This window comes from Pteropus alecto, unplaced genomic scaffold (genome assembly GCF_000325575.1).
Source record: "Pteropus alecto unplaced genomic scaffold, ASM32557v1 scaffold24, whole genome shotgun sequence".
In the NCBI taxonomy this organism is placed as follows: Eukaryota; Metazoa; Chordata; class Mammalia; order Chiroptera; family Pteropodidae; genus Pteropus; species Pteropus alecto.
The window spans coordinates 4,252,270-4,277,557 of NW_006439192.1; the positions used below are offsets into that span (position 1 = coordinate 4,252,270).

A 25,288-nucleotide genomic window follows, 5' to 3' on the forward strand; every position below is an offset into this window, starting at 1 on the left:
CGCCTTCTCTCCAACCCCTATGCTGGTTCTCACTATCCTCCACCAATCCTAGGAGAAACACTAAAGCCTAGTTATCAAACATACCTGTCTGGTTTCTGTTGCATTGTTGGCACGGACTTGTTGGTTTGGGGATTATTTCTCATTGGTTCTTGTTCTGCATTCAGTATCTCCATGCAATAAGCTCTTCTTCTATTTTTTCTTCTATTTAGTAATTTTTATTTTTCAATTACAGTTGACTTACAACATTATATTAGTTTCAAGTGTACAACATAGTAATTAGATATTTATATAACATATAAAGTGGTTACACCGATAAATCTAGTAGCCATCTGCCACCATACATAGTTATTACAATATTATTGACTTTATTCTTTATGCTATACTTTACATTCCTGTGACTACTTTGTAATAAATCCTTCTTTTAGCTAGCAACTCTCCACATACTTGAAAAGATCCTTCTCATAGCCATATAAATCTTTTCTTCAGTAGACTAAACATTGCCAGTTTCCCTACTGTTCCCCAAGGACATATAGTTTCCAATTCTCTAAACACCTTTACTGTGGCCTTCTGGAGTGCTCTACTATGTGGTGCTAAGAACTGAATACAATAGTCTAAGTATAGCACAGTTCTAAGATCACCACCATTATCCGGCCACTATACTTGTATTAATTTAAAATTAACTTTTTGAGCAGCCTCAAAACACTTTTGGGAATTTGCAGTAAACTAAATCTCTAAGTTATGAACTGTTGTTACACAAGAGTTTCCATACCTTTTATTGTACCATGAATATTTTTAACCTAATTTTTTAAAATCTCAGATATTCATGTGAATAACTTGCTCACCTCCTTCATGTCTTTGCTTAAATATCATCTTGGTGAACAATAAAATTGAACAAACCCACCAGAAACTCAAGCCTTTGCCTAAACAAACTTCTATAGTGTTTCCTATTCCCTTCTCTGCTTTATTTTTCTCTACAGCACTTATTGTCATTTGACATGCTACTGTACTTACAATAATTGTTTATCCTTTGTTACTTGCCTTCCTCTAGAATAGAAGCTCCATGAGGAGAGGGCTTTTTATCTATTTATTCACTACTACCACCCAATACAAAAAATAGTTCCTGGCACACAGTAAGCACTCAATAAATATTGGTTGTATAAATATGTGATTAAAATGTAGATGTATTAGTCAGCTTGGGCTGTCATAGCAAATGCCATAAACTAGGTGTTTTAAACAGCAGAAATTTATTTCTCACAGTTCTGGAAGCTGGAAGTCCAAGATCAAGATCCACCAGGGTTCGACTTCCAGTAAGGGCTCTTCCTGCAGATGGCTGCCTTCTTGCAGTGTCCTCACATGACCTTTACTCGGTGCATGCATGTGAAGATTCTCTCTCCCCTCACCCTTTCTTAAAGGCTGCCAATCCTATCGGACTAGGACCCCACCCTTATGACCTCGGTTAAACTTAATTACCTTCCAAAAGCCCTTTCTCCAAATATAGTCACACTGGGGATTAAGATTTCTACATATGAATTTGGGAGGACACAATTCAGCCATAGCAACAAGACATTAGAAATAACCTACTCAAACCATTCATACAGATAAGGAAACTTCAACTCTGAACTACTGAGGCAATGACTTGCCCACTTACCTCCTGACAAGTCCTCACACAAGGGCTACCAATGGTGTCTCAGGATCAAAGTGGGCCCCAGGCAGAAAGCGCTCGTCGAGCAGCTCAGTTCTCTTACCTGCTGGACACTTATCTCCAAATTTCAGGACTAAAGATCCTCCCTCCAATTTGTCCTGTGGTCTGGTAGGACCTAGAAGACACACACAGTAGCCAATCCTCACATACTGGAAGAATTTACCATTTTTCCAGGAATCCATCCATCAACCTGTACCTACTGAGCCCATCGCAGTATGTAACCAGGCTATGCTTTCTAAGTGATGACAACAAGCTGGTGAGACAGAGCTAATTTTCATAAAACTATTAGAGCAAACTTAGGTGCTAACAATGTATGTGGGATTGACTCTGGGATGACAGGAGTTCCAAGAAGAGAGAAATCAAAGTGAGTAGGAGAAAGCTTCATGGAAGTCGTAGGAATCAAGTCAGGTCTAGAAGAATGTGTGGGTCCCAGACTAGCAGAGGGAGGAAGGAGGGCATTGCTAACCGTGGTAAGGGTGGGGTGGTGACAGTAAATTATGAATAAAGGACTGAATCAGGATCAACTCCAGGGATGGGATTGAGTCCAACATGCACGCTGAGGATGGGTGAGAAAAGCACTGGGAAAGACAAACTTTTTTGCAAAATGGAATGATGTTGTTCTTTTCTTTCCCTCTCCCCCTGGGCCAGCCAATGCAGAAAGGCATAGAGCTTCCCTAACAGAGGTTGTAGGGAGATGCCCAAGAAAGTTTACTGACAGCAAACCTTTTATTTTTTCATTAGAACAGCAAGCTCCTCAGATTTGCTTTCTATCCTTCAACCGAGGGTTTTCCTCTACCAGCAGCCAGTTTTGGGGACTGGGGAGCTCCAACTTACTAACTTGAGCAGAGTCCAAGCTCCTTGGGGTCTGAGGTGCAGTGCGGTAAAACGTTTAGCCAGTAGGTCCCTTACTTCTTGGATTTGACAAGAAATGGGCAGGTCAGAGGTAGCCATGCTGAGTATTTATGTTATGCAAAAGGCTGACTCAGCCTTCCTTCCTGCCAAGGTCAGCAAGCTGCATTCCGAATGGTTTGGGTGTGTGGGTGTCTTCTGGACTAGCAGAAAGGTCAGCCAGGAGCCCAGGCCTTAGCTTGTGCAGACTCACAGAGGCTAGAGAGCTTCTGTTCCCAAAAGGCAGCACCAGGTACCCCTGGGATCTCTTCTATCAACCCAGACCTTCCACTCTTTCTTCACTGAGCACTTTATTCACCAATGAACAGAACTCAAGGGACTGTATGGAACTGTATGGACTGTATGGAACTGGAAACCCAGGCCAGGCTGAGTTGGGGTGGTGGGGGTTGTGAAAAGGGCAGGAGGCCCTGGGGAGAGTGGAGGGAGGGCAGAGCAACCAAGGTAATACATTTGCTGCAACAACTTCAGGCCAAGGCCCAGAGATATGTTGCCTCCCCACCCCCATTATGTCCATCAGCCATGTCTATTTTATACTGATGATCAGACTAAATGGACATTTAAAGGGGAAAATAAGTACCAACAACGCAATCTGAATGTCGAACATGGAAGGGAGCTTTGTTGCTCTAGCTCTTCACTTTAGGAATTAACAGAGTGAGATGAGCTTGGGAATTAAGGATTTCTAATGTGCTGATAAACCACCAATTTTTTTAAATGTGCAAGGCAGCTATTTCACTGTGCCTTGGGCTTCTTCTCTGCCTACACGAAAGCTACCAGTCCCTCGGGGTTCAGCTCCAGGTCCAGCTTCTCTGGAAAGCCCTCCGCTCCTCATCCATCTCTCATGAGCCAGAGACCTTGATGCTCACAATTCATGGTTCACCTGGTACTCAGTCAAGTACAGCTAAACGAAACCTTCTGGTTGATCCTTACCACCCTGAATTTCCCTTGACCTCTGAATACTTAAACCAATCCAATTCATTGTGAAGAAAAGAAATGAACGTAACAAATACAAAGGTGTGGCACAAATAGCAAGAAGAATGACGGGCAAGAAAAGCACAAAAATAATCGACGAGGCCATCAAGCGTTTTCTCTAAAGATCTGTTTGAATCAAAGCTCAGGGCCCACTATAAGAATTAGCACTGGGCCCTGGACCTCTGCAGCCCCATGCAGAGGCAAGCAGGGACTCCCTGAGCTGGACATCTCTGCAGGTGGCATTTAAGAGTTTGACCAGCTGGGTAGGGCCCTAAAGGCAGAGTATGGTGATAAGCTCTTTGTGAGACCCAGGAGCCCCAGTTTAATTAGAATTCCTGCCGAAAATGAAGGCTTATGCCTGCCAGCCCAGGCCTTGAGCCATTGGTCACGGCCCATAAAGGCCACATATGAGTCATAGAGCCAAGGTGGGACATGCTTTCTTTGGTGGGGAAACCTCAGCTGTCTCTGTGATCCCTGCCTGCAACTCTTTTCCTTCCAGGACTCCATCAAAAGGGCCCCTCTCTTCAAGGCCACATGTCTAATGACACCTGATAAGGACCTGGACCTCTATTGTCCACTCAGCAGGGTTTCTGTTCTCTCCGCATACCATCGACAAGGTCATTCTTGTCACCAGCATGCCCCCACCCCTGCCTTTGATCTCAGCTGCAGGGTCTGCCATTCAAAGTCCCACATGTCCAGGATGGCTGCAGGGTTGGCACCAGGACCAACACAACCTGCCCCGTGAGGGCAAGTCGTTTGAGAAGATTTACCTCAAACACACACTTTTAAAACTGTGAAATGTGTTATAAACTTTGTATCAGGTTTTCAAACCATGGAGTTGGTGGTGGCTGGAAGCTGGGATGCTCTAAGAAGCTGGTCAGTAGCTCCAGCAGAGATCAGAAGTACAGGCCTACAGCCAAAGGGAGGAAGGCTGCGGCTCCGTCCAGCTCCAGCCTCTCAGTTGGCCTTGCCCGCAAATGAAAAAGCATTTGCCTACTGGCCAGTCTGCAGAGTGTGATCCTGAAACGTCCAAATACCCACCCACGACACACATTCCAGAAGTTGCTTCAGATTCCACCTTTAGAGCTTCATCCCTTCAGTTTAACAGTCTGGATCCTGATAAAATATTTTCCCAGCGAGGGGCAGCCCTTTAACTGACTCACAGTCACTTACACTTTAATGCAAATGAAGCATCTGAGTCCAGCTTAATTTAGAAATTCAGGAGGCAGGGTTCTGAGAAGAAGGAAAGTACTGAACTGAGCCGAGGACAAACGAAGTCATTTTAACTCAGGGGAAGTTCTGCTCCTTCATCAACGACACAGTGGATGACGGGCAACTTACTGAGGTTTGAATTTTAGAGCTGCCACTTACCAGCTACTAACTAGCTTGGGCAAGTTACTTAACCACTGTGTGCCTCAGTTTCCTCAGCTGTAAAAGAAGGAAACTCTTAGCACCAACCTCCGATGTTGTTGTAAGAATTCAACAGTCAATGTATGCGTAAAGCATTTTGAGAACAGAGTCTGGTACATATGCTGGAAGTAAGCATCGTATAAGTGTTGCTATTATTATCTACAAAATGCAGAGAGGAGATATCAGCATTCTGTTGATAAAGTGTGTAGCACTGCTGAAGGCAGTCTTTGAGAATGGTCTCCTGCTTGGAAAGCGCGTACCTCCTTGCTTCCCCAACAGAGGCTCCCGGGAGTGGATGGGCAGGGAAAAGTTCAAAGAAATCCCTGGAGAGGCTCCCAGTGGCACTGAACCCTCCATCCCTTCGCCTGTAGAACCCCACTCTAGGTTATTACCAACCTTCTGTCTTGCATACAAATGTGGTGCCACACTAATCAATTCCCAACCATTAGGAGCCTGTAATAATCCCTTTCAGTCAGTCCTTCCAGCCTGTTTCACATAGCACCCACCTAATTAATAGCTGAGGTTTGGGACTTCTTTCTCCTGGGCGATTCCTCACTGAATCCCTTCCCCCGGGGCTTCCCCTTGGTGGCCTCGTTGGTGGATCAGCCTGGCCAGGACATGGTCAAGCAATTAGAATATGAAAATGAAGATGAAGAATAAATAAATGAATTTAATTTAATTAACTAAACAATCATTATTCAAACTTAATATCTTATATAAGGTCTAATCTTAGTGTTTCTATTAAGAAAGGTCAATAAAACATAATGTCAATTGGTGAGGAAGGTTCTCAACTTGCTCCCCCTTCCAAATTATATATTTTCAAAATCTTCATATTCTTCAAGATCTAGCTCTAACTCATTTGTTATCTATCCTGCAAAACACCTACTGCACACCAAACCCTAAGCTAGGCACGAAGGTACAAATATGAACTACTCCTAAAGGTGAGTTAGGGGTCAGTAGGAAGTTATTGGAAGTTGTATTTCTATTTATTTTTAAGCCTGCCCTCAGTTAATTTCTATTTTTGTGGGGTTTTTTTAATAATGATTATATTATATGAATACATATAAGGTATATGCGTATTATTTTTAAATAAATATCTAAATATTGAGACTACGTACTTGAAAAGTATTATCTATAGGGTACTTGATTAGAAAAGTTTAGAGACAGCAGGTGTAGAGCAGTCATTCTCCAAGAGATCTATGGGAAGTGGGTGGAGAACTAGAAAGTCCTGGAGAGAATCTTTTAAAAATACATTTGCCCAACCGCTCCCAGTGACATCAGAAGCTAAAGAGAGAAAGAGATAGAAATCATTATTATTTTTAAAAACTCTAGCTATTTCCAATACTAATCCCACCTTTCCATAGTCCCTAGTGACAATTGCCCATTCACTGACTTATTCCAAGAAGCTCTCCTTAACCCCCTTCTCCAGCCTACAGGGTAATGTCCTGGGGTCTGCAGGGCTAAGAGGGGGCTCCATGTCAGATATGTCAATGCTGGATTTCTTCTACCTGGTACCTCTTTTCAGATGGGTAGGAGAAGGGGAAGATCGGAATGCTGGCCTCCACACATCATCTTTGGTATACGGTGTTAAGTTGCCCATGAGGCATGTGTAGAAAGGGGATTTCTGGGACTTTACTACCTTGAAAGTGCCTGTGGTCTCACCCCTTCTTGCAGGACAAAAAGAGCTAGGTTGGTCACCACAAGGGCCTCACCACCCTTCCTTAAGATCTTTTCTCCCAATTTTTAGCACCACTCCATCTCCCACCAGCACTCACTGTCCTCCCTTTGCCTCTCTAGTCCGAAAGGAATTTTCACTGAGGAAAATTACAGTCTTAGCCTGTCCAGAGGCTTATTTGGGAAGGGAAGGAGAAGTTAGGGAGGGCCAGACAGATCATTGTGAAGCAAACCCTAAAACTAAATGTGTCAGTCACAGGGCTGTCAAGCTCCCCCTTGACCTGTTAGCTAGCTCTGCTCTGCCCACAGTTTCCACTCCCAAGTGGTGCTGAGCTGCTCTCTGCCCAGGGCGGGCCTATAATAAGACCAGAGCTGGGTGCCTGACCCAAGCGCATCCTGCCCATAAGCCAACTGGCAACCCCTTGGGGTGGCCTGAAATACAGAATTTATCCCATTAGACTAGCTTCCCCGCCCCCTTGACCTGTTAGCTAGCTCTGCTCTGCCCACAGTTTCCACTCCCAAGTGGTGCTGAGCTGCTCTCTGCCCAGGGCGGGCCTATAATAAGACCAGAGCTGGGTGCCTGACCCAAGCGCATCCTGCCCATAAGCCAACTGGCAACCCCTTGGGGTGGCCTGAAATACAGAATTTATCCCATTAGACTAGCTTCCTCCATGTGTGACATAGACAAAAAGAGAAGATTGGGAAGCTAGTCAGAAGTGAGACAAACAGAAGTGAGTGTCCCCTGAAAGGGAGACCATGTAGCCCGGGATGCCTGAAAGAAGGAAGAACTGGAATCTCATACCCCTACTAGGTAATGACTGAGCTGCAGAACCCATTGAAGGGCAGGGTGATGACAAATTGTTCAGAGAAAATTCTTGGAGCCTAGTAGTATGGTGCAATGGCATTTTAGCCTCTGCTTCCACCTATGAAGACCAAAAGGAATGTTTTGCATCTGTTCCTTTATATTTGGCAACATTTGTGAGCAGATACTCTATGAGTTTCCTAGGACTGCCAAGACAAAGAACCACAAACAGAGTGACTTAAAGCAACAGATATTTACTGTCTCACAGTTCTGGAGATCAGAAGTTTGAAACCAAGGTGTTGGAAGGGCCATGCTCCCTCTGAAACCTGTAGCACAGTATCCTTCTTTGCCTCCCTACATTCTGGTAGTTTGCCAGCAACTCTTGATGTTCCTTGACTTGTAGCTGTAGCACTTATATCTCAGCCTCTGTCATCATATGGTATTCTTCCTGCCTGTCTGCCTTTACACAGTCATCTTTTTTTGTAAGGACACCAGTCACATCAGATTAGGAGTTCGCTCTATTTCAGTGTGACCTCATTTTAGCTAATTATATCTGCAATGGCTCTGTCTCCAAGTAAGGTAACCTCTGAAGTACTGGAGGTTAGGATTCAACATATTGTTTGGAGGGACACAATTCAACCCATAACAAATACTGTTATGAACTGTTTCTGGACCGAAGATTGTTGAAGGTGAGAGGCTCACTGGACTGGCCAGTGTCAAATGGACTTGAAGGAGCTGTAGCGTAGAGTGCCTAATAGGAAGACAGGTAACTCCCATTTATTCCAGTTCTACATGGCTGCTGAAGGATATAAAGAGAACCAAGGGATTCCTGTGGTTGTGCATGAAGGAGCATGTGGGTGTGGTTAGCAGAGGAACCAAGGGCTCCAGGGCTGCTGCAGAGCTGGATAGTAGGACATCCAAAATAGAAGTGGGGTGTGCTCCACTGGTTAGCCCAAAAGGAGACTCTGCCACACCCCTGAAGGATGTTCCTCACCTCAAAGGAAGACAGAGTGAAGCTGAACATTGCCCCTAAGAAAGCCAGATCTGGAACACCTCACCAACACGGGCTGATGAGGTAAGGAAACTGTTGCCTTCTCTACTCCTGACCCTTCAGGGAGAGAGAAAAGAAAGAAGAGTCCCGGAAACAGACTACACCACCACCCCCTCTTCTGCTCTCTAAACAGCTGGGAGCCAACCCTCTCGCCAACCCAGAAAGAGGGAGAAGACAAACTTTGCATTATGCTTAAGACTGAAGTTTTGAAAAGTAAGCACGGTCAAGTCTTAAGTGTTGGACTGAGTCTCCGCAAATAACTCAAAGTGACAGGAAAGTCAGCACCCTACCAAGGAGTCATTAAGAGATGCACTAACCAGTGGGACAGAGGATCTACATTGTATAAATAAAAGCAGCAATTGGGGGGGAAATCATGTCATTTCAAGATCACTCCCCCCAAAATTGAGTTTCTTCCATCTACCAGCCACAGTGAGTTTCTTTGAACTCAATTTGTAAAAGTGTCACATGCAGGCTGCTGCCCCCATCACATAGGCTGTGCCCTTCATCATGCACTTGAGACCTGAGCTCAAACAGCTGTCTTCCTGCAACAGACATGTGCCTGAGTAAGGGCAGGTCCCAGCCCTCATCACTTTTCAGCCAGAATCCAAACAACGCTGGCAGCAGCACAAAGAGGTCTTTGTCAGCATCCATCCTCAAAGGACCTCAATTCTCCTCCCCTCAGATTGCAAGTGTCAGAAATCAAGGAACTTTCTCCAAGGAGGCATGGCTAAGTAAGGGCTGTCAAGCCAAGAAGCCAGCTTCATCATGTATTTCACAGAACCAAAATTTTTAGAGTGACACAGACCAGAATGAAAAATGCTATGGCAAACAACTTCTTCTTGAGCATGTTACTCCTTCAGAACGATGTGTGAAGAAAGCATTCTGATAGACGCTGCACTATGGAAATATGTTGGAAGAAGGAGTAGAAGGAGCTTGCTCAGTGCTACAAGTCAACAGCAGAAAGATAAAAATTGCCAGGGTATGTGGTCAAATGATTCAGTTCATCAAATACTTACTTATTAAGAACCCAGTTGTATAAGGCATAGTGTTAGGCATACTTGGGAATACAGAGATGAGTAGAGCAGGGTCCCTGCTCTCAAGTTTGATATCCAGGAGGGAGGATCTAGAAGTCATCCAAAAGTAATTGTAAAACAAAACAGAATATATGCCATAAAAGGTCAAAATTAACAGCACAGAATTTTCAAAAGAAGGAGAAATTATCTAGTTGGGAGAATCAGGACATGCTTTTTGGGAGGAGGTTGTATTTGGACAATGGATAACAAAATTTATTTTTTTAATTGGTAATATATACACAAGATATTTTATTTAAAAAAAACCATACTTAATGGTGAGGAACTCAAAACTTCCTCTCTAAGATCAGGTAGAAGTCAGGGATGTTCCCTCTCTCCACTCCTTTTTCAACACCATACTGGAATTTCTAGCTAATGCAATAAGACAATAAAAGGAAATAAAAGGCATATGTTTTAAAAAGGAAGAAATAAAACTGCCTTTGTTCATGTATGACATGAATGTCTATGTAGAAAATCAGAAAGAATGAATAAAAAAAGCTTCTAAAACTAAGAAGTAAGTATAGCAAGATTGCAAGATATAAGGTTAATATACAAAAATAAATTGCTTTCCTATATATCAATGAAAACAGAATTTGAAATTAAAAACAGAATACCATTTACATAGTCACCCCCAAAATGAAATACTTAGATATAAATCTAACAAAATATGTACAAAATCTGTATAAGGAAAACTGCAAAACTCTGTTGAACAAGAATCAAAGAGCTGAATAAATGAATAAATGAATACATATTCCATGTTCATGGAAAAGAGGACTCATTATTGTCAAGATATCAGTTGTTCCCTACTTGACCTATAGATTTAACACAATCCCAATCAAAATCCCAGCAAGTCATTTTATAAATATTGACAAACTGATTATAAAGTTGATATGGCGAGGCAAAAGACCCAGAATAGCCAACACAATTTTGAAGGAAAAGAATAAAGTTGGAAGACTGACATTACTCAACTTCAAGACTTACTATAAAGTTATAGTAATTAAGACAGTATGGTATTGGTGAAAGAATAGATAAATAGATCAATAAAACAGGACAGAGAACTCAAAATAGACCCATATAAATATACTAAACTTTGTTCTTTGACAAAGAACAAAGGCAATACAATAGTCTTTTCAAGAAATGGTGCTAAAACAACTGGACATCCACGTGCAAAAAAGAAAAAAAAGTGAATCTAGACACAGACTTTACAGCCTTCATAAAATCAAGTCAAAATGGACTGAGACTCAAATGTAAAACACAAAACTATAAAACACCTAGAAAATAATATTGAAGAAAATTATTGTATGGAGATGGCTTTTTAATATAACACCAAAAACATGATCCATGAAAGAAAAAATTAAACTAGATTTGTTAAAATTAAAATGTTCTGCTCTACTGCTCTACAAAAGACAGTCAAGAAAATGAGAAGACAAAGCATAGACTGGGAGAAAATATTTACAAAAGACACATCTGATAAGACTGTTGTCCAAAATATATGAAGAACTTTAAAATTCAACAATAAGAAAACAAACAACCCAATTAAGAAATGGGCCAAAGGACCTTAACAGACATCTCATCAAAGAAGATATACAAATGGCAAATAAGCATTTGAAAGGATGCTCCACATCATATGTTATCAGGCAAATGCAAACTAAAAAACAATGAAACACCACTGTACACCTATGCCCCAAAATCAGAACACTGACAACACCAAATGCTGGTGAGGACTTGGAGCAATAAGAACTATCATATATTGTTGGTGGGAATGCAAAATGGTACAGCCACTTTGGAAGACAGTTTGGCAGAGTCTTATAAAATTAAATATATTCTTACTATACAATCCAGTAATAGCACAACTTGATATTTACCCAGAGGAGTTGAAAATTATGTCCACACAAAAAAATACACACAAATGTTTATAGCACCTTTATTTATAATTGCCAAAACTTGCAAGCAACCAAGATGTCCTTTAGGAGGTGAATGAATAAACTGTGGTACATCCAGACAATGGAACAACATTTAGCACTAAAAAGAAATGAGCTATCAAGCCATGAAAAGACATGGAGGAAGGAACCTTAAATGCATATTACTAAGTAAAAGAAATTAATCTGTAAAAGCCACATATTATATGAAGCCACAACTATATGTCACATTCTAATATCCTGGGAAAGCAAGACAATTAAAAGATCAGTGGTTGCCAGGAGTTGGGAGTTGGGGTGGGGGTGGAGGGTGAATAGGCAGAGCAGATTTGTAGGGAAGTTAAAATGCTCTGTTTGATGTTGTAAAACTGAAGACATCATATATTTGTCCAAACCCCATAGATTGTATAACACCAGAATTAAACCTTAATGTAAACTATGGACTTTGCGTGATTATAACGCATTATTGTAGGTTCATCAAATATAACAAAGTGTCTATTCTGGTGGGGGATGTGGATAATGAGGGAGGGTATGCATGAGTGGGGGCAGAAGGTCTTTGAGAAATCTCTGTTCCTTCCCCTCAATTTTGCTGTGAACTTAAAACTGCTCTTAAAAAATAGTATTTTTTAAAATTCCAAAAGATCAAAGTAAAAAAAGACAAAACTATAGTGATGGAAAAGAGATCAGTGGTTATCAGGGGTTAGGGATGGGGGAGGGAATAAAATATAAAGGAATAGTGCAAGGGAGATTTAAGAGGGAGGGAAGTTATAGAACTGTTCTGTACCTTAATTACAGTGGTGGTTGCACAAATTTTACATGTGTTAAAATGCATAGTACTGTACACCAAAAGGAAAAAAATGAGTCAATTTTATTGTATGGTAATTTTGAAAATTAGGGGGAAATTTTAATACAAAGGAATATATAGTGAAATGTAACTTCTTTCCATCTGTGACCCGGCCTCCAAATTTTCCTCCCCCAAAGCCACCACTTCTGTTTCCTTCCACAGATTTATTCATATTACAAATAAAAATACTTAAGTCTATTTAAAAATACCTATAAAAAGTAGAATAGTACAAAGACAGTTCAGCATCTTACTTTCCTCACTTAACAGTAAATCTCAAAGAACTTTTCATCTCAGTACATACAGATTTGCCTTATCCTTTTAAAAGATTGTTGAGTTGCATAAAATTCCATTGTATGACTATTTGTTTTGTTTTGTTTTGTTTTAACTAGACTCTATTTGATGGATGTTTGTGTTTGTTGTAGACAAAAAAAAAAAAATGTCCACAATCCTTCATTCCTCCCTATATTCATACCTGTTGGCAACATGATTTGAGTTGCTAAAATTAAGAGGTAAAGTCTTTACCCCACCTTTTGAATCTGAGCTGGTCCAGTGGCTTGCTTTGGCAAATCGAATGTAACAGAAATGATAATGTGCTAGTTCAAACACTAGGACTCAAGAAGCCATGCACATTTGAACTTGCTCTTTTGGAACCTTGCTATCACTATGTGAACAATCTCAGACTAGCTTGTTTGGTGGTAAAAGATATATGCCCAGTCATTCTTGCTACCCCAGGCAACAGCCAGCCAACCTCCAGAAGCAGAAGTTCCTAGCTGACCTGCAATTGACTATAGTTGCTCAAGTGAGTCCAAGTGAAAAAAAAGAACCAAGTGACACAAAAGAATCAGCTGATCTGTAGACTGAAGAGCAACAATAAATAGTTATTAAAGCAACCAAGTTTGGAACAGTTTCCTATACAGAGGTAGGTAATTGATACACTTGTTGTTTCCTATGTTTTGCCATCACAAACAATGCTATAATTAATATACCTTTGATATATGTTGCATATATATCTTTGCAAGAATGAGCTAATATCTGTATAGGATATGTTCTAAGGAGACATATTGCTAGATCAAAGGATGTGTGCTATTTTGATAGATATTGCTAATGGTCTTTCATAGAGCTCATACTAATTTATACTCTCACAAAAAATCTATCAGAGTGCCTATTTCCTTACACATTTTCTATAACCAAAAATCAGACCTTGGGTTTTTGTCAGGCTCACAGGTGAAAAATAATATCTCTATCCTAGCAATGGGGCAGCAAGTCTTTTCTTGAAGGAGAAGTTAGCCTGTACATTTTCATGTCCACCATTGTATGCATATTTGCCTTCATCAATATCTTTATCCCCTTCCTAAATAATTCTAGGATTTTAGCATTCTACCTCCAATAATTTCTGCCAATCTTTTACATAAGTGTCCAGTGTCTACCTCGTTATACCCTCCAAATTAATAATCATCATCATTATTGTTTTATATAATCAAGTCTCATTAAGATTTTTATACATGTTTACTAATTTCTTTGTTTATAATTTCTTCTTGCACCTCAATCCTTTCTTCTGTTTTCAGTTTTACTCTTTCTAAAGTACATCTAATTCTTTCAGTGAGTGTGTGTTAGCATCCTTGGTCTTTGTTCTGCCCTCACTCTTGAAAGATAGTTTGACCAGGTATAAAATTTTTACCGGCATTCTGAAATTTTACTGTGTGATTTTCAGGTTTCTGTTATTACTGTTGAGAAATATGTAATAGTCTAATTACTGGTTTTGTTTTGTTTTTGTGTGCGTGTGTGTGGATTATTCTGGTTGCTTTTAAGACTTCACTTTAGACTGATATTCTGCATTTGTATCACAATGTGTCTAGTTGTTGATTTAGTTTGATTTATTCTTTCTGTGATTTAAAAATCTATGACTCATACCTCTCATCAACTCTAGAAAATTCTCAGCCATTACCCCTTTAAATATTGACTCTCTCTCATTCTTTTATTTATTTTTCTTTCCAGAATTTTAAAAAATATACACTGAAATTTTTGCTCTATCTCCCATGTCTCTTAACATCTCTTTAATATTTTATATCTCTGTAACACTTTGCCATGAATTCTGGACAATTTTCTCAGCTCTAGCTTCCAGTGTTTTTATTCTCCTGTTTTGTATAAGTTTGCTGTTTCATATAATTATTATGCTTTAATTTCAGTGCCTATGTTTTTCATTTCATATGCCTTTTATATTTTCATATTTTTATCTTCTGTATGTTTATTATTCCATTTATGTTTTTAATCATGTTAAGCATATATTTTTAATAATTCCTAAATAATAGTGACATTTACCAAAGTTCTTAGTCATGTCCACTGACACATTCATGATGGATTGTTTTTTGTGTGTGTGTGAGTTTTTAATTTTGAGCTCATATTCAGCAGAACTTCGTTTATGGGAATCCTGCAAAGCCTGAGATCCGGGTGTGTCCTTCCAGTAGGATTTTCTTTGCTTTGCCAGTCTCCCCAGAGGTATCAGCCTTGGACCACTCGAATGTGAACATCTTAATTTGAGGATTCCTGGACCACCCAGATTGAGTAAATTAGAACCAAACTCAGGTAAGGAACAGACTGTGACTACAAATTCTCAGGGGGTACTTTTTCCCATCAAGACCCCAGTCAAAGCGGACAAAGTGTCCTTGCTGGTTTCTACTGCAGATTAGTGGATATTTTTAGTCCATTATTTTACTGAGCAAATAACCTGTAAGTGATCCTAGCTTTGGGAAAAAGCTTCAGTTCTAACCCCCGTGCCTAATATAGGCCCAAGGTTTTGTCTCCAAGGAGATTCAAACCCAAGCCCTAACCATTACCAGGTCCGATGACTAGCCCTAACCATTAGCAGGTCCTCCTCCCAGGGCAGCCACAGTCTTTGATCACATACTTACCAGTCTGATTTTTCAGTTTACTCTTCATTTTTGGTCTTGGAGATTTCTTTTACTTTTTTATAAACTCGGCTATGTATTTAAAGAGTATTTGTTATATTATATCCAAGATTTTTAAGCGTTTGTAGCAAAGGAGTTCCTAAATCATATTAGTTCACCATATTGACAAGTTAAAGTCTACTCCTCCTCATGGTTGTTGCTTCCTCATAGTGACTTACTCAGGTATTTTATAACTCCCATATTAATAATGTTATTGCCTCTCTGGGCAATATGTCAGCTTTAGCTCTTCTTGTTAAATGCCTGCCCTCTCTATCTTTCTTATTTCAAATCCCTGGAAATGGTACTTGATTAGAACAGCCCATTGGGCCATGGGCAGCCCATGAATTGACAACTTTTGAGTCAGATCCAATCAGAAGTAGCTAAATGATGAGTAGGGTCTCATAGTATGAAATACTGTAACCTAATGCTGCCTCAAGTGAGATAATTTTATTAGAAGGGCCTGTCGATACGGCAGACGCTGCCATAGATATTTCTGATACAGTCCTCCTCCCCCTCCCAGCACCATTAGAACAAGATATCTTTATCACCTAAATAATGTTTTACCTATGAACAAATGAAAAAATAAACAGCTAGTTTAACAGCCCATATAACCAATTGTGACGATTAATGTAGGTTCACTATGAAAGGCCGTCTCTAATGGGCTGCCGGTCAATGTTTTTGCCAATGATTTAGACAATGAGATCAAAGTCAGTTTATAAATTTGATGCATGACACAAAGTTGAAAGAGATAACACATTCCAGAAATGAGGTTCAAATGGTTTCAACTGATTAGAATAAACAAGATTAAATTTAATAAGGATTAGGCAAAGCCCTGAAGTTCAGTCCAAAATACCAATTGTGAAGCACAGGATTGCTGTGCCCTGGCTTGGCAGCAATTCATGGATAAAGGGCCAGGAGGTTTTAGTGACCGTAATTTCAACCCAATCCTGGCTGGTCCTATTCAATTCCTACCCAAATCCTTCTGGCTTTGGAGAGACACATGAGGCCCACAGAAAAAGAACTCCCAGTGGTCACCCAGCACCCATGGACTTAGATCCTAAATGACCTGGCTTCATTCATTGGTCCCTCACTCTGACCTCTGTCTGTTCTCTTCTATACCCCAACCTAATCCATCCAATTTTATGCACAGTTTAGCTTCCTAGACCCTTCTTTCATATCTCTGCTCTTTAGATATTTTACACGTAGTCTGTGGGTCTCTGAAAACCAATACATACTAGGAACATTGGAAGAAATGAAGGAAACATTTCTCCTGGAGAAGAGACTATGGGAAGCATTGTGGGCATCTCCAAATGAAAGCAGGAGTGGACACATCAGGCATTAGTGCATGGATCAGATGTCTGTTCATTACAAGGCATTAGTCTTTCAACTAATATATTTGAGCACTTACTATATGCAAGGTGATGGGTGCTTTGGACCAATTAAAGGAAAAACTTTTCAAATGGGAATAATTCCATCTAGCTGTGGTGTTGGAGGGTGATCCCTGACCTCTTATCAAAGTTGACTCCTGCATTGGAGAAGGGGGCTAGACTCTGATCTATAAGTCCAGATTCAATGGCAAAATTCTGTTTCTATAATACTATCTTCAAGCCAGGCCAACTCTCTCAGAAAAGCACTGACAAGACCTAATCCTTTTGAATGCAGAAAAGGGGACAGACCACAATTTGTCATTTTAAGTGGGTCACAGTGACCTGCAAAAACACCTGCAAATACTTCTCTACCTAGTCACTTTGTCTCTGCCTCTTTAAGTCAGTCCAACCCATCCACAGGCTGCACCTGCAGAAGATAAAGGTTAGCTGAAAATAGCCATGGGTGTTCAGAGCAATTTCCCAGAACCTCCATTCTCTGATTTGGCTCAGATTCCATCTCACCCTCCTCCAGTCTCTTGGCTCTGACTTCACCTCAGTTATTTGAACCTTGGCTTTACTTATCCTATAGACCAGGAAGGTTTTCAAACTTTAGCATTAGAATTACCAAGAGGACTTGTTAAAACAGGGATTGCTGGGCTCCATTCCCAGAGTTTCTAATTAAATAAGTCGGGGATGGGCCCAAGAATTTGCATTTCTAACAAGTTCCCAGGTGACACTAATGCTGCTGGTCCAGGGACCACCCTTTGAGAACCACTGGTCTAGATTGTGGCACAACTCTTTCCTCTGCAAGAACTCCCAGTCTAACTCAGCGTCACAAAATCTGCCTCTGCCTCTCAAGCCATTGCAGCTCCAACCATCTCTCCAGTACCAGTGGCATCTTGGATACTATCAGCAGAGGGATGTCTAAAATTCCCCAGCATTGCGTTCCTGAAATCGAGGCTTTCTGGATCTGTAAAAATGTAAGTGCCTCAGAAGGTATTCTACCATGATTTTATAGAGATAATTAATTACAAATCTTATGGGAATGGTGTCCTTTCCTTGAAAGTGAGCATGTTAAAAACAAAAACAAAAAACAAAACAACAACAACAACAAAAAACACTAACTTCACCAAATCTTCTTAAGTCAGATAAGACCCAGCTGGTAGACTTATGGCTGCAGGACTAGTGTGCTTGAGTAAATAGCTGAAGGTAAATAGTGAGGGGAAAATATTAACAACTAACTTTAATATAACTGTTATTTTCTGCCAGGCTCTTTCATAAGCACTTTGCAAATCTTTATTATTTCATTTCTCATAACAAACCTATAAGGAAGATATTATTATCCTCATTTCACTGAAGAGACAACCAGGGCACAGAGAGTTCAGGTAATTTGCTTTAGGTCACACAGCTAGCACATGACAGAGTTCCAGAGTCTGCACTCCCTACTGCACCGCACTGTACTATGCAGCCTAGTACTATGCAGACTCTGAAATCTATGTTCTGGGTTCAGCATCTTTTTTCTGCTCAAACTTTTATCTCCAGTTGGGTGCCATTTTTTAGACCTTCCAACACCTCCTCACTACCCCTATTCACCTTGAGACTTGTTCCCTTGTCTAAGAACCTAATTTCAGGCATCTACAAGCAGAGAGATTTGGGGGAGTCAATGGGGTGGGCCTAAGACCATTCTATGTACACCCAGCTGGCCATGAATGTAAACCTGACTTTAATGAAGGTCTTGACTGTTTTTCAATGACTTAATTGAGTTAGGAGCACAGGGTGCTCAAGGACAATCCCTAAATGGTAGGACTTCCCAGAAGTCAAGGTAGGTCTGGGCCACCTTCAGGTTTTAAAGATATCTCCAAAAGAAGAGTTTATTTAAAAGATTTACTTTAAGCAAACAGACACATTTAACCCCCCAAATAAATAATAACTGACATTCACAAGATGATCAATTACAGGATTTGACATTCCTGTGAATTCAGTGTGCCCCAGCCATGTGGTGGGGCAATGGTCTGCCATCTGAGGAGTGTGGGAGAAGTCTACATCAATGCCTGTTGGGTAGCTCTGTGCCCATCTGGAAACCCTCCTCTGCAGGAAACATCCACCATTCAATGCTAGGACCCTACCTCTGGACCAAATGGGCAGCCCTCCCATCTCTGACAGGCCTTGCTGGAGGCTCCCAGCTCCCTGGAGATGCTGGCTGAGGCTCCAGCAGCAGAAGTGTTTCGTCTCTGGTTTCTCCCATAGTCTGGACCAGCCTGCCCCAGCACCTTCTGTCTGTCCCCAGTTTGCTCTCTTTAGAGCTTCTCCACTCCTAAGTCTCTGTTGAATTGCTCCCAGCCCATTCAATGCTGCCTAAAAATAAAAATTCACGATGTTCTGGGTCAATGACCAATATTTTAATTGGCATCTAATGGTTCTTTCACTTGTAAAAATCTTTTGCCTCATATCCCGGAATACGTCTCTAAACCTCTATATTATTTCCACCTCTGGTCGTGAAACTTGACCAAATAAACAAAGTTCTTGGCCTGCCCTTTCTTTATGAACAGAAGGCACACTGTTTTGTTTTGAGTTTGCCTGTCTAGTCTTTCAGAAGTGCTGCACTTCCACGTGGACCCTGTTCTCATATCTGCTTACAAGAAAACCATGGTAGCGACATTTGGTTGTTTGGTCTCCATTCAAGTGCTTTAACAAAACTGAACTCTTCCCAGGAGTGAGAGTGCATCTCAGCATACTGACAGGGTTATCAGATAAAATACAAGATGCCCAGTTAAATTTGAATTTCAGGTAAACAATGAATATATTTGTAGTATAAGTATATCCCATGCAATGTTGAGGACACATTTAAACTTTAAAAGTTTTCGTTGTTTATCTGAAATTCAAATATAATTGAATGTGCTGTATTTTTACTTGCTAAATTTGGCAACACTAGGAATATATCAAATAATCCAGCTAAATAAGAGTTCTATGAAAATGTTAAAAAATTTTCAATCAGTACAAGCATCCAGCTAGCCTAGCAAGGCTCGTATGCCTGCCCCTTTGCCAGGGAAGGTGGGCATCTCATTAATCATCACAACTGATCCAGTGGAGGAGATTTAATTCTTCCGAAAGAGGGGAAGTAAAATAAAAGAAAAAAAAAGGAAAAGGAAAAGAAAAAGATAGAATGAAAAATACTGCTGAGCCAACCGAAGCGTCCTATAATACATGATTGGATAAAGAAGATGTGGTACATAAATACAATGGAATATTACTCACCATAAGAAGAGATAAAATACTACCCTTTGCGACAACATGCTATTGAGATACATGCCATTTGAGATAATCATGCTAAGAGAAATAAGCCAGACAGACAAAGTTGAAAACCACATGATATCACTTATATGTGGGATATAAACCTAAAAGCAACAAACGAACAGGACAAACGGAGACTCATGGATATGGACAATAGACTGGTGGCTACCAGAGGGTGGGAGGCGGGCAGGAAGGAAGGGGGAAGGTAGACAGAGTAAAGGGGGTCAAATATGTGGTGACAGAAGGATATCTAACTGTGGGCTGTGAACACACAATGCAAAATATATATGCCTTACTGTTGAATTATACACTTGAAACATATTGGATTTTGTTAACCAATGTCACCACAATAAAATAAGATAAGACAAGACAAGATAAGATAAGATAAGATGGATAAGATAAGATAAGATAAAATAAAATAAAATAAAATAAAGTAAAAATACTACTAAGTCAAAAGTTAATGAGGTCTACCAATTACCAAGCATCCTTTAATAGGATGGTGTGGGGTGGGTGAGGAGAAAGGTTTTAGCACAGAAAGGTGAGATTAATAAAGATAAATCACGTTTCCATCATAATTTTCCCAAAAGCACTTTTCTAAAAAGCAAAGGTAGATTCAGAAGATCTAGGTCCTTTTCTCCACTCTGGTATTGATCACTGCATGCTCTGGCACACAGCCTTTTATGGCAGTCTCCATCCTCAGCGCCCTAATTTCATCCTAATTTCATTCAAGTTTTTCTTGGATACAGAAATCATCTTTAGTCCCTTACAAGAAAAAGTGTGGGTTATAGTAAAGAAATCTTTACCACTTAACTAACCTGCAACAGTGGGCTACCTCTGTCCCTTAGATGAAAGAGGAGGTTCAATAGCCTCATTAGAAAACATTTTTAATAAAAAATTTTTATCAGAAACATTTACAAAAGGATTTTAGTCAAATGATGTAATAATTTTAGGCAATAATAACCATACTTTTGAAAGCCAGTGCTGATTACCAGGTGTATTAAAAATGGCCTTGAGGGAAATCTCTGTGCAAATATTTCTTTTTTAGTTTAATTTCAAAGACTACTTAAAAGGAAAAAGGGAGGATGTCTAAAGTAGTAAAGTAGCAATCATTTGCACCTGGACAGACTATGTTTCATCCCAGAATCTGGAGCATTTTGTGCACAGATGGGAGAGCCCGTGTGTGCACAGAATACTGTGGGGGCCAGGAAGGGTCATGGCAGAGAGACAGGTGGCTCTACCAAGGTCACATGGAAACACAGGTGGACTTGAGAGCACTGCTCCCACCTGATAACAATCATGCAGCCTCTGCTCTGAAGGGAGCCTGCGTTGTGTTGTGGAGGTCCCTCAGAGCTTCAGGAGACCGCCTCTGCAGCTGAAGAGAAGCCAGTGAGGCTCTGGCTGAGTTTAGTGAGCACCTGCTACATGCACAGCACCATTAGGCATCATGGATGAAAATGGACAAGACCCAGATCCTACCAACAAGCATGAGACTAACTCACAAGACAAGACTCTGAAGAGATGGAATCCATCAGGGGGCTGCGAGAGAGTATGTAGACTTTCTCTCGGGCCTCCAAGGGCAGAAAGGATTTAGATAGAAACATGGAGCATTTCACAATATGTCAGGACACTTTATATTCTACTAGACTTCTTTCTCCATCAGAGGACTAGAAAAACCCTGCCTTTCCCCACATGAAATGTGAAGTAGGTTTCATGCTGGCTTCCAAGCTTTTGCTGAAAACCAGACATTTGTGGTTGGCACCAAGAAGATCAGAAGGGATTCGGTTAGTGTGTTCCCATTCTCTTTGTGTTTTGCTGGTTTCTCACCCCACCTAGTTTGTTTTTTCCACTCCCTCTTTTCTTTTCCTTCCCGCTGAAGAATAACTTATGATTAGACCTCAAGACAAGGAGAGCAGAGAAGCTTCTAGATGTTCACCCATTTCGCTGAACTCTTGGGGCAACAATGGTTCTTGTAAGGGCTGAGCCAGAGCCTGTGCCAGGAGGAGGGTCTGACTGACCAGGACAGGACCTCAGGGTGGGCACATTCACCCCCTATCCTCTAAATGCTTATGGAATAAAGGATTTGCCAGAGGTCAGCAGATGGCAGTCACCAGTGGGACCCACTCACTAACACAATGATGGCCACTGAGAAGCCTAGATTTTCTAGGACAGTTCCAGTTTCGAGTGACCCCATAAAACATCCAAATGGCCCAGAAATTTTAACATCTCAGTGTTCAAAGTGCGATTTCAAAATTGCACCCTCACATTTGGAATGGGTACAAAAAACCTTTCATAGGCCCAAATGTCCCAGTTGGGTTTTGGAAACTATGATCACTGCATCTGGAGGCTGACTGGAAAGTAGGTGTCTTCATAATGTCCCCCATGTTTCCCTGTCAGCTACTGCTCTCCCCTCACCCAGTGCTGCCTGCTGCCCGCCCCACTCCATCCTCCCTCTGCACTCCCTTTGATGAAAACGGCCTCAGTTAGGATCTGGCAAGCGCTCATGGGAGCTAAGTGGCTGAAGAAGATGTTAAGATTTGTGTTCTCACTAGAAATAGTGTCTTGAGACCAAGGAGTGAAATGCTAATAAAGAATTAGCGGGGTTGAGCAAATTGTAAGAGAATATGGGGGGAAGAAAGTGAGGGGTCTCTGTGGGGCCCTTTAAGCTGAGTGACTGCTACCTGCTCGACATGTTTGCCACACTGAGTCTCTCGCCTCTGAATGGGGTAGAGGAAGCCGCCACTGCCACAGTCGAAGGAAGAGAGTAGGTATCACTTAGGTATGAGTGTCCCTCAATGAGTGTCCGAAGCTGGACACTGCCCAGTGGCTGCCCACACTGCTGAAGTAAGAGGCCACCTGGCAGGAATAAGCACCTCGATGACCTGGCCCAAAGACCAATGGCGCTGGCTGCAAGTCTAAAAGAGAATCTTATCTATTTTTTGCACCTCTGCACCAGGGAAATCGTGAACCCTGCCTGCCGGAAAAATGCACAGTGGCTGGTATCACAGGAGGTACTCAGTCCACTGGGGCACCAAGCTACCCACTGGTGATGGTGTCCATGTCACAGGAGTCACAGAGTCTGGGGGCATGGGTCACACCTCAGCCTGAGACTGCAGAAACAGAGGTCTGCCATGGCTCATCTACAGACCATGAGTCCTGACCCTGCCCAGGACATAGTCTTACCCACCCAACTGGGTCTTGCCAGGGCCCATCCACCTAAAAGGCAGACCGTAGGCTGCGCAGTATTGGTGCCCTAGGTCACAAGCGGCCCACCTCCCCTGTGCTCCCTTCTTTTCACTCTGCCCCCTGATGACAATTGTCTTGGTTCTACTCTGCCTCTGATGCACTCCACTGGTGCTCTTCCGTTCTCATGTTTTGAAATCATTCTTTCTCATTTCTTGCCTTTTTCTGTGTTACTTCCATAGGCAGATCTAAATGTCATGACCCACACCTTCTGCAAGCCCTAGGACACAGTGTCCCTATGTAGAGTCCCCACAAGGAGGTGTGTGGGGTGAGCCAATAGAGAAACCAAGCTTGAAAAATATCTCTTCTCTTTGTTCTTCTTTCTGCCCCCAAAAATGGGTAAACCGTACTCTGGTAAAAGACAATGCATGATAGTCTTTGAAGAAGGTTTCCATAGAAAGCCATCTCACCCCCAATTTTTTTTCTCTGGCTTCTCCTCCTATGGCCAGATATTTACACAATAAGAAATTAATTCTTTTGCTTCTTTTCTGTTAGAATACTAATAAGCAGGAGAAAGGTAGCAGCAGTTATTTGTGATTTAGAGCTATGTACTTATTCTCAGAGCATACTTAGATAGGGAGGGAAAGAATTTGAGAATGAGGGAGTAGAGAACCGTTAAGAGAAGCCTCAATAAAAGGAGAAACAACTGCAGAATAGAAAGATGGAAGGGGGCCTAAGCCAAACTCTTCCTGTCTCAGAGTTTTGCAGGGGCCAAGTGAATCTGAGCCAGGTCTCAAATCAGCCAGAGGGGAAAGAGGAGGAATATGCTGGAGCAAGTTCGGGCATTGAGCACAAAGGCCGCCTTTAGTCCAGGGACTAACAATGCAAAGAAAAGAAAAACCCAGCTCCTGCGCCCAAAGACCTCATAGTCTGATGGAGAGAAACACAGGGATATAGTGTTCACGATACAGTTTGAAAGCGCTTCTCCTGAGTGAGGCATGTGGAGGAGGGGCATGGTGGATGAGCATATGTTACATCCTGGGGTTGGGAGAGGATTAGACGAACTGTTAAAAGACAAGTAAGGAGTCTAACATGAGAACGAAAGGAATACTGGCAGAGGGAACAGCCAAGCAAATGCTCATGAAAAAGCAAAGTTCTATGTGGCTGGAGTGTAAGGTTCTTAAGGTGATATAATGGGAGACGAGGCTGGGAAGGTGATGGGCAGTCAGAGCACCAAAGGCTGTGCCGAGACATTTAAGTTTCATTAAGAAAGCAATGAGGAGCTACTGATGGGTTTTAAGCAGACGACTCCATGGGCAGTTTGTATCTGGATGTTTTGCTCTGAAGTCAGGCAGACGATGGAGCAGAAGGGAATCAGACTAGAGACAGGAAGGCCAGTTAGGAGGTCATAGATGAGAAGAGATGAGATGAGATGAGCGATGAAGGACTGATGAGAGATAAGAGATAAAGGACTGACCCAAAGCGGAGCCAGAGGGCATCAAGGAAGATTGGGAAGTAGCATCTATGAGACCTGGGGACCCACACAGGGTCTGAAGGGACGTTAGAGTATAAAGACAACACTTGAATTTTCAGCAAGGCCACTGGTGTATGGTTAACTATCCACTGAGGAAAGAAATGAAGGGGAGTCATACAAGGTTCAGGTTTGAGAGCCTGGATGTAAGTAAAATCTATTTGTCAACATTCTACTTGAAAATCTCTCATATTACCATAAAGTCCAGTTGCTCTGGTCGAGTTAGTGACGTTCCAGGGACTTGGTGCACCAGATCTTTAAACCCCAGAATCACAATCAGCACGGAGATACGTTCATTGCATGAGAAACACAGGGAACCAGGCTCCCACGAGAATGGAAAAGAAGTCATATCCTCCATCTCATCCTCACTCTAGGCCTTTCGGTTGCTAGTAGAATGGCTGACAGAAACACCAAGAACCATTTAAGTTAGAGATTCTCAACCTAGGCTGCATATTGGAACCACCTTGGGAGTTGTAAAAATACAGACGCCTGGAAAAAAAATACAGATGCCTGGGTCCCACTCCCAAAGATTCTGATTTAACCTTGGGTATCTGGACTATTAAAAGTTCCCTGGTGATTCTAAGGTGCAGGCAAAGTTGAGAATCTCTGATTTAAATTATTCTCTCT

The 25,288-nt window shown here is 41.5% G+C and overlaps 1 protein-coding gene across 1 annotated transcript in view; it reads left to right on the forward strand.

Annotated features, from left to right (window-relative positions):
• Positions 1–21,394: 21,394 nt before the first annotated feature.
• CUNH8orf86 (chromosome unknown C8orf86 homolog) overlaps positions 21,395–25,288 on the forward strand; it is a 45,217-nt gene continuing 41,323 nt past the window's right edge. The window contains 1 exon segment of the mRNA XM_015592806.1: positions 21,395–21,496. Within this exon segment, the coding sequence (XP_015448292.1) occupies positions 21,395–21,496 (102 nt within the window).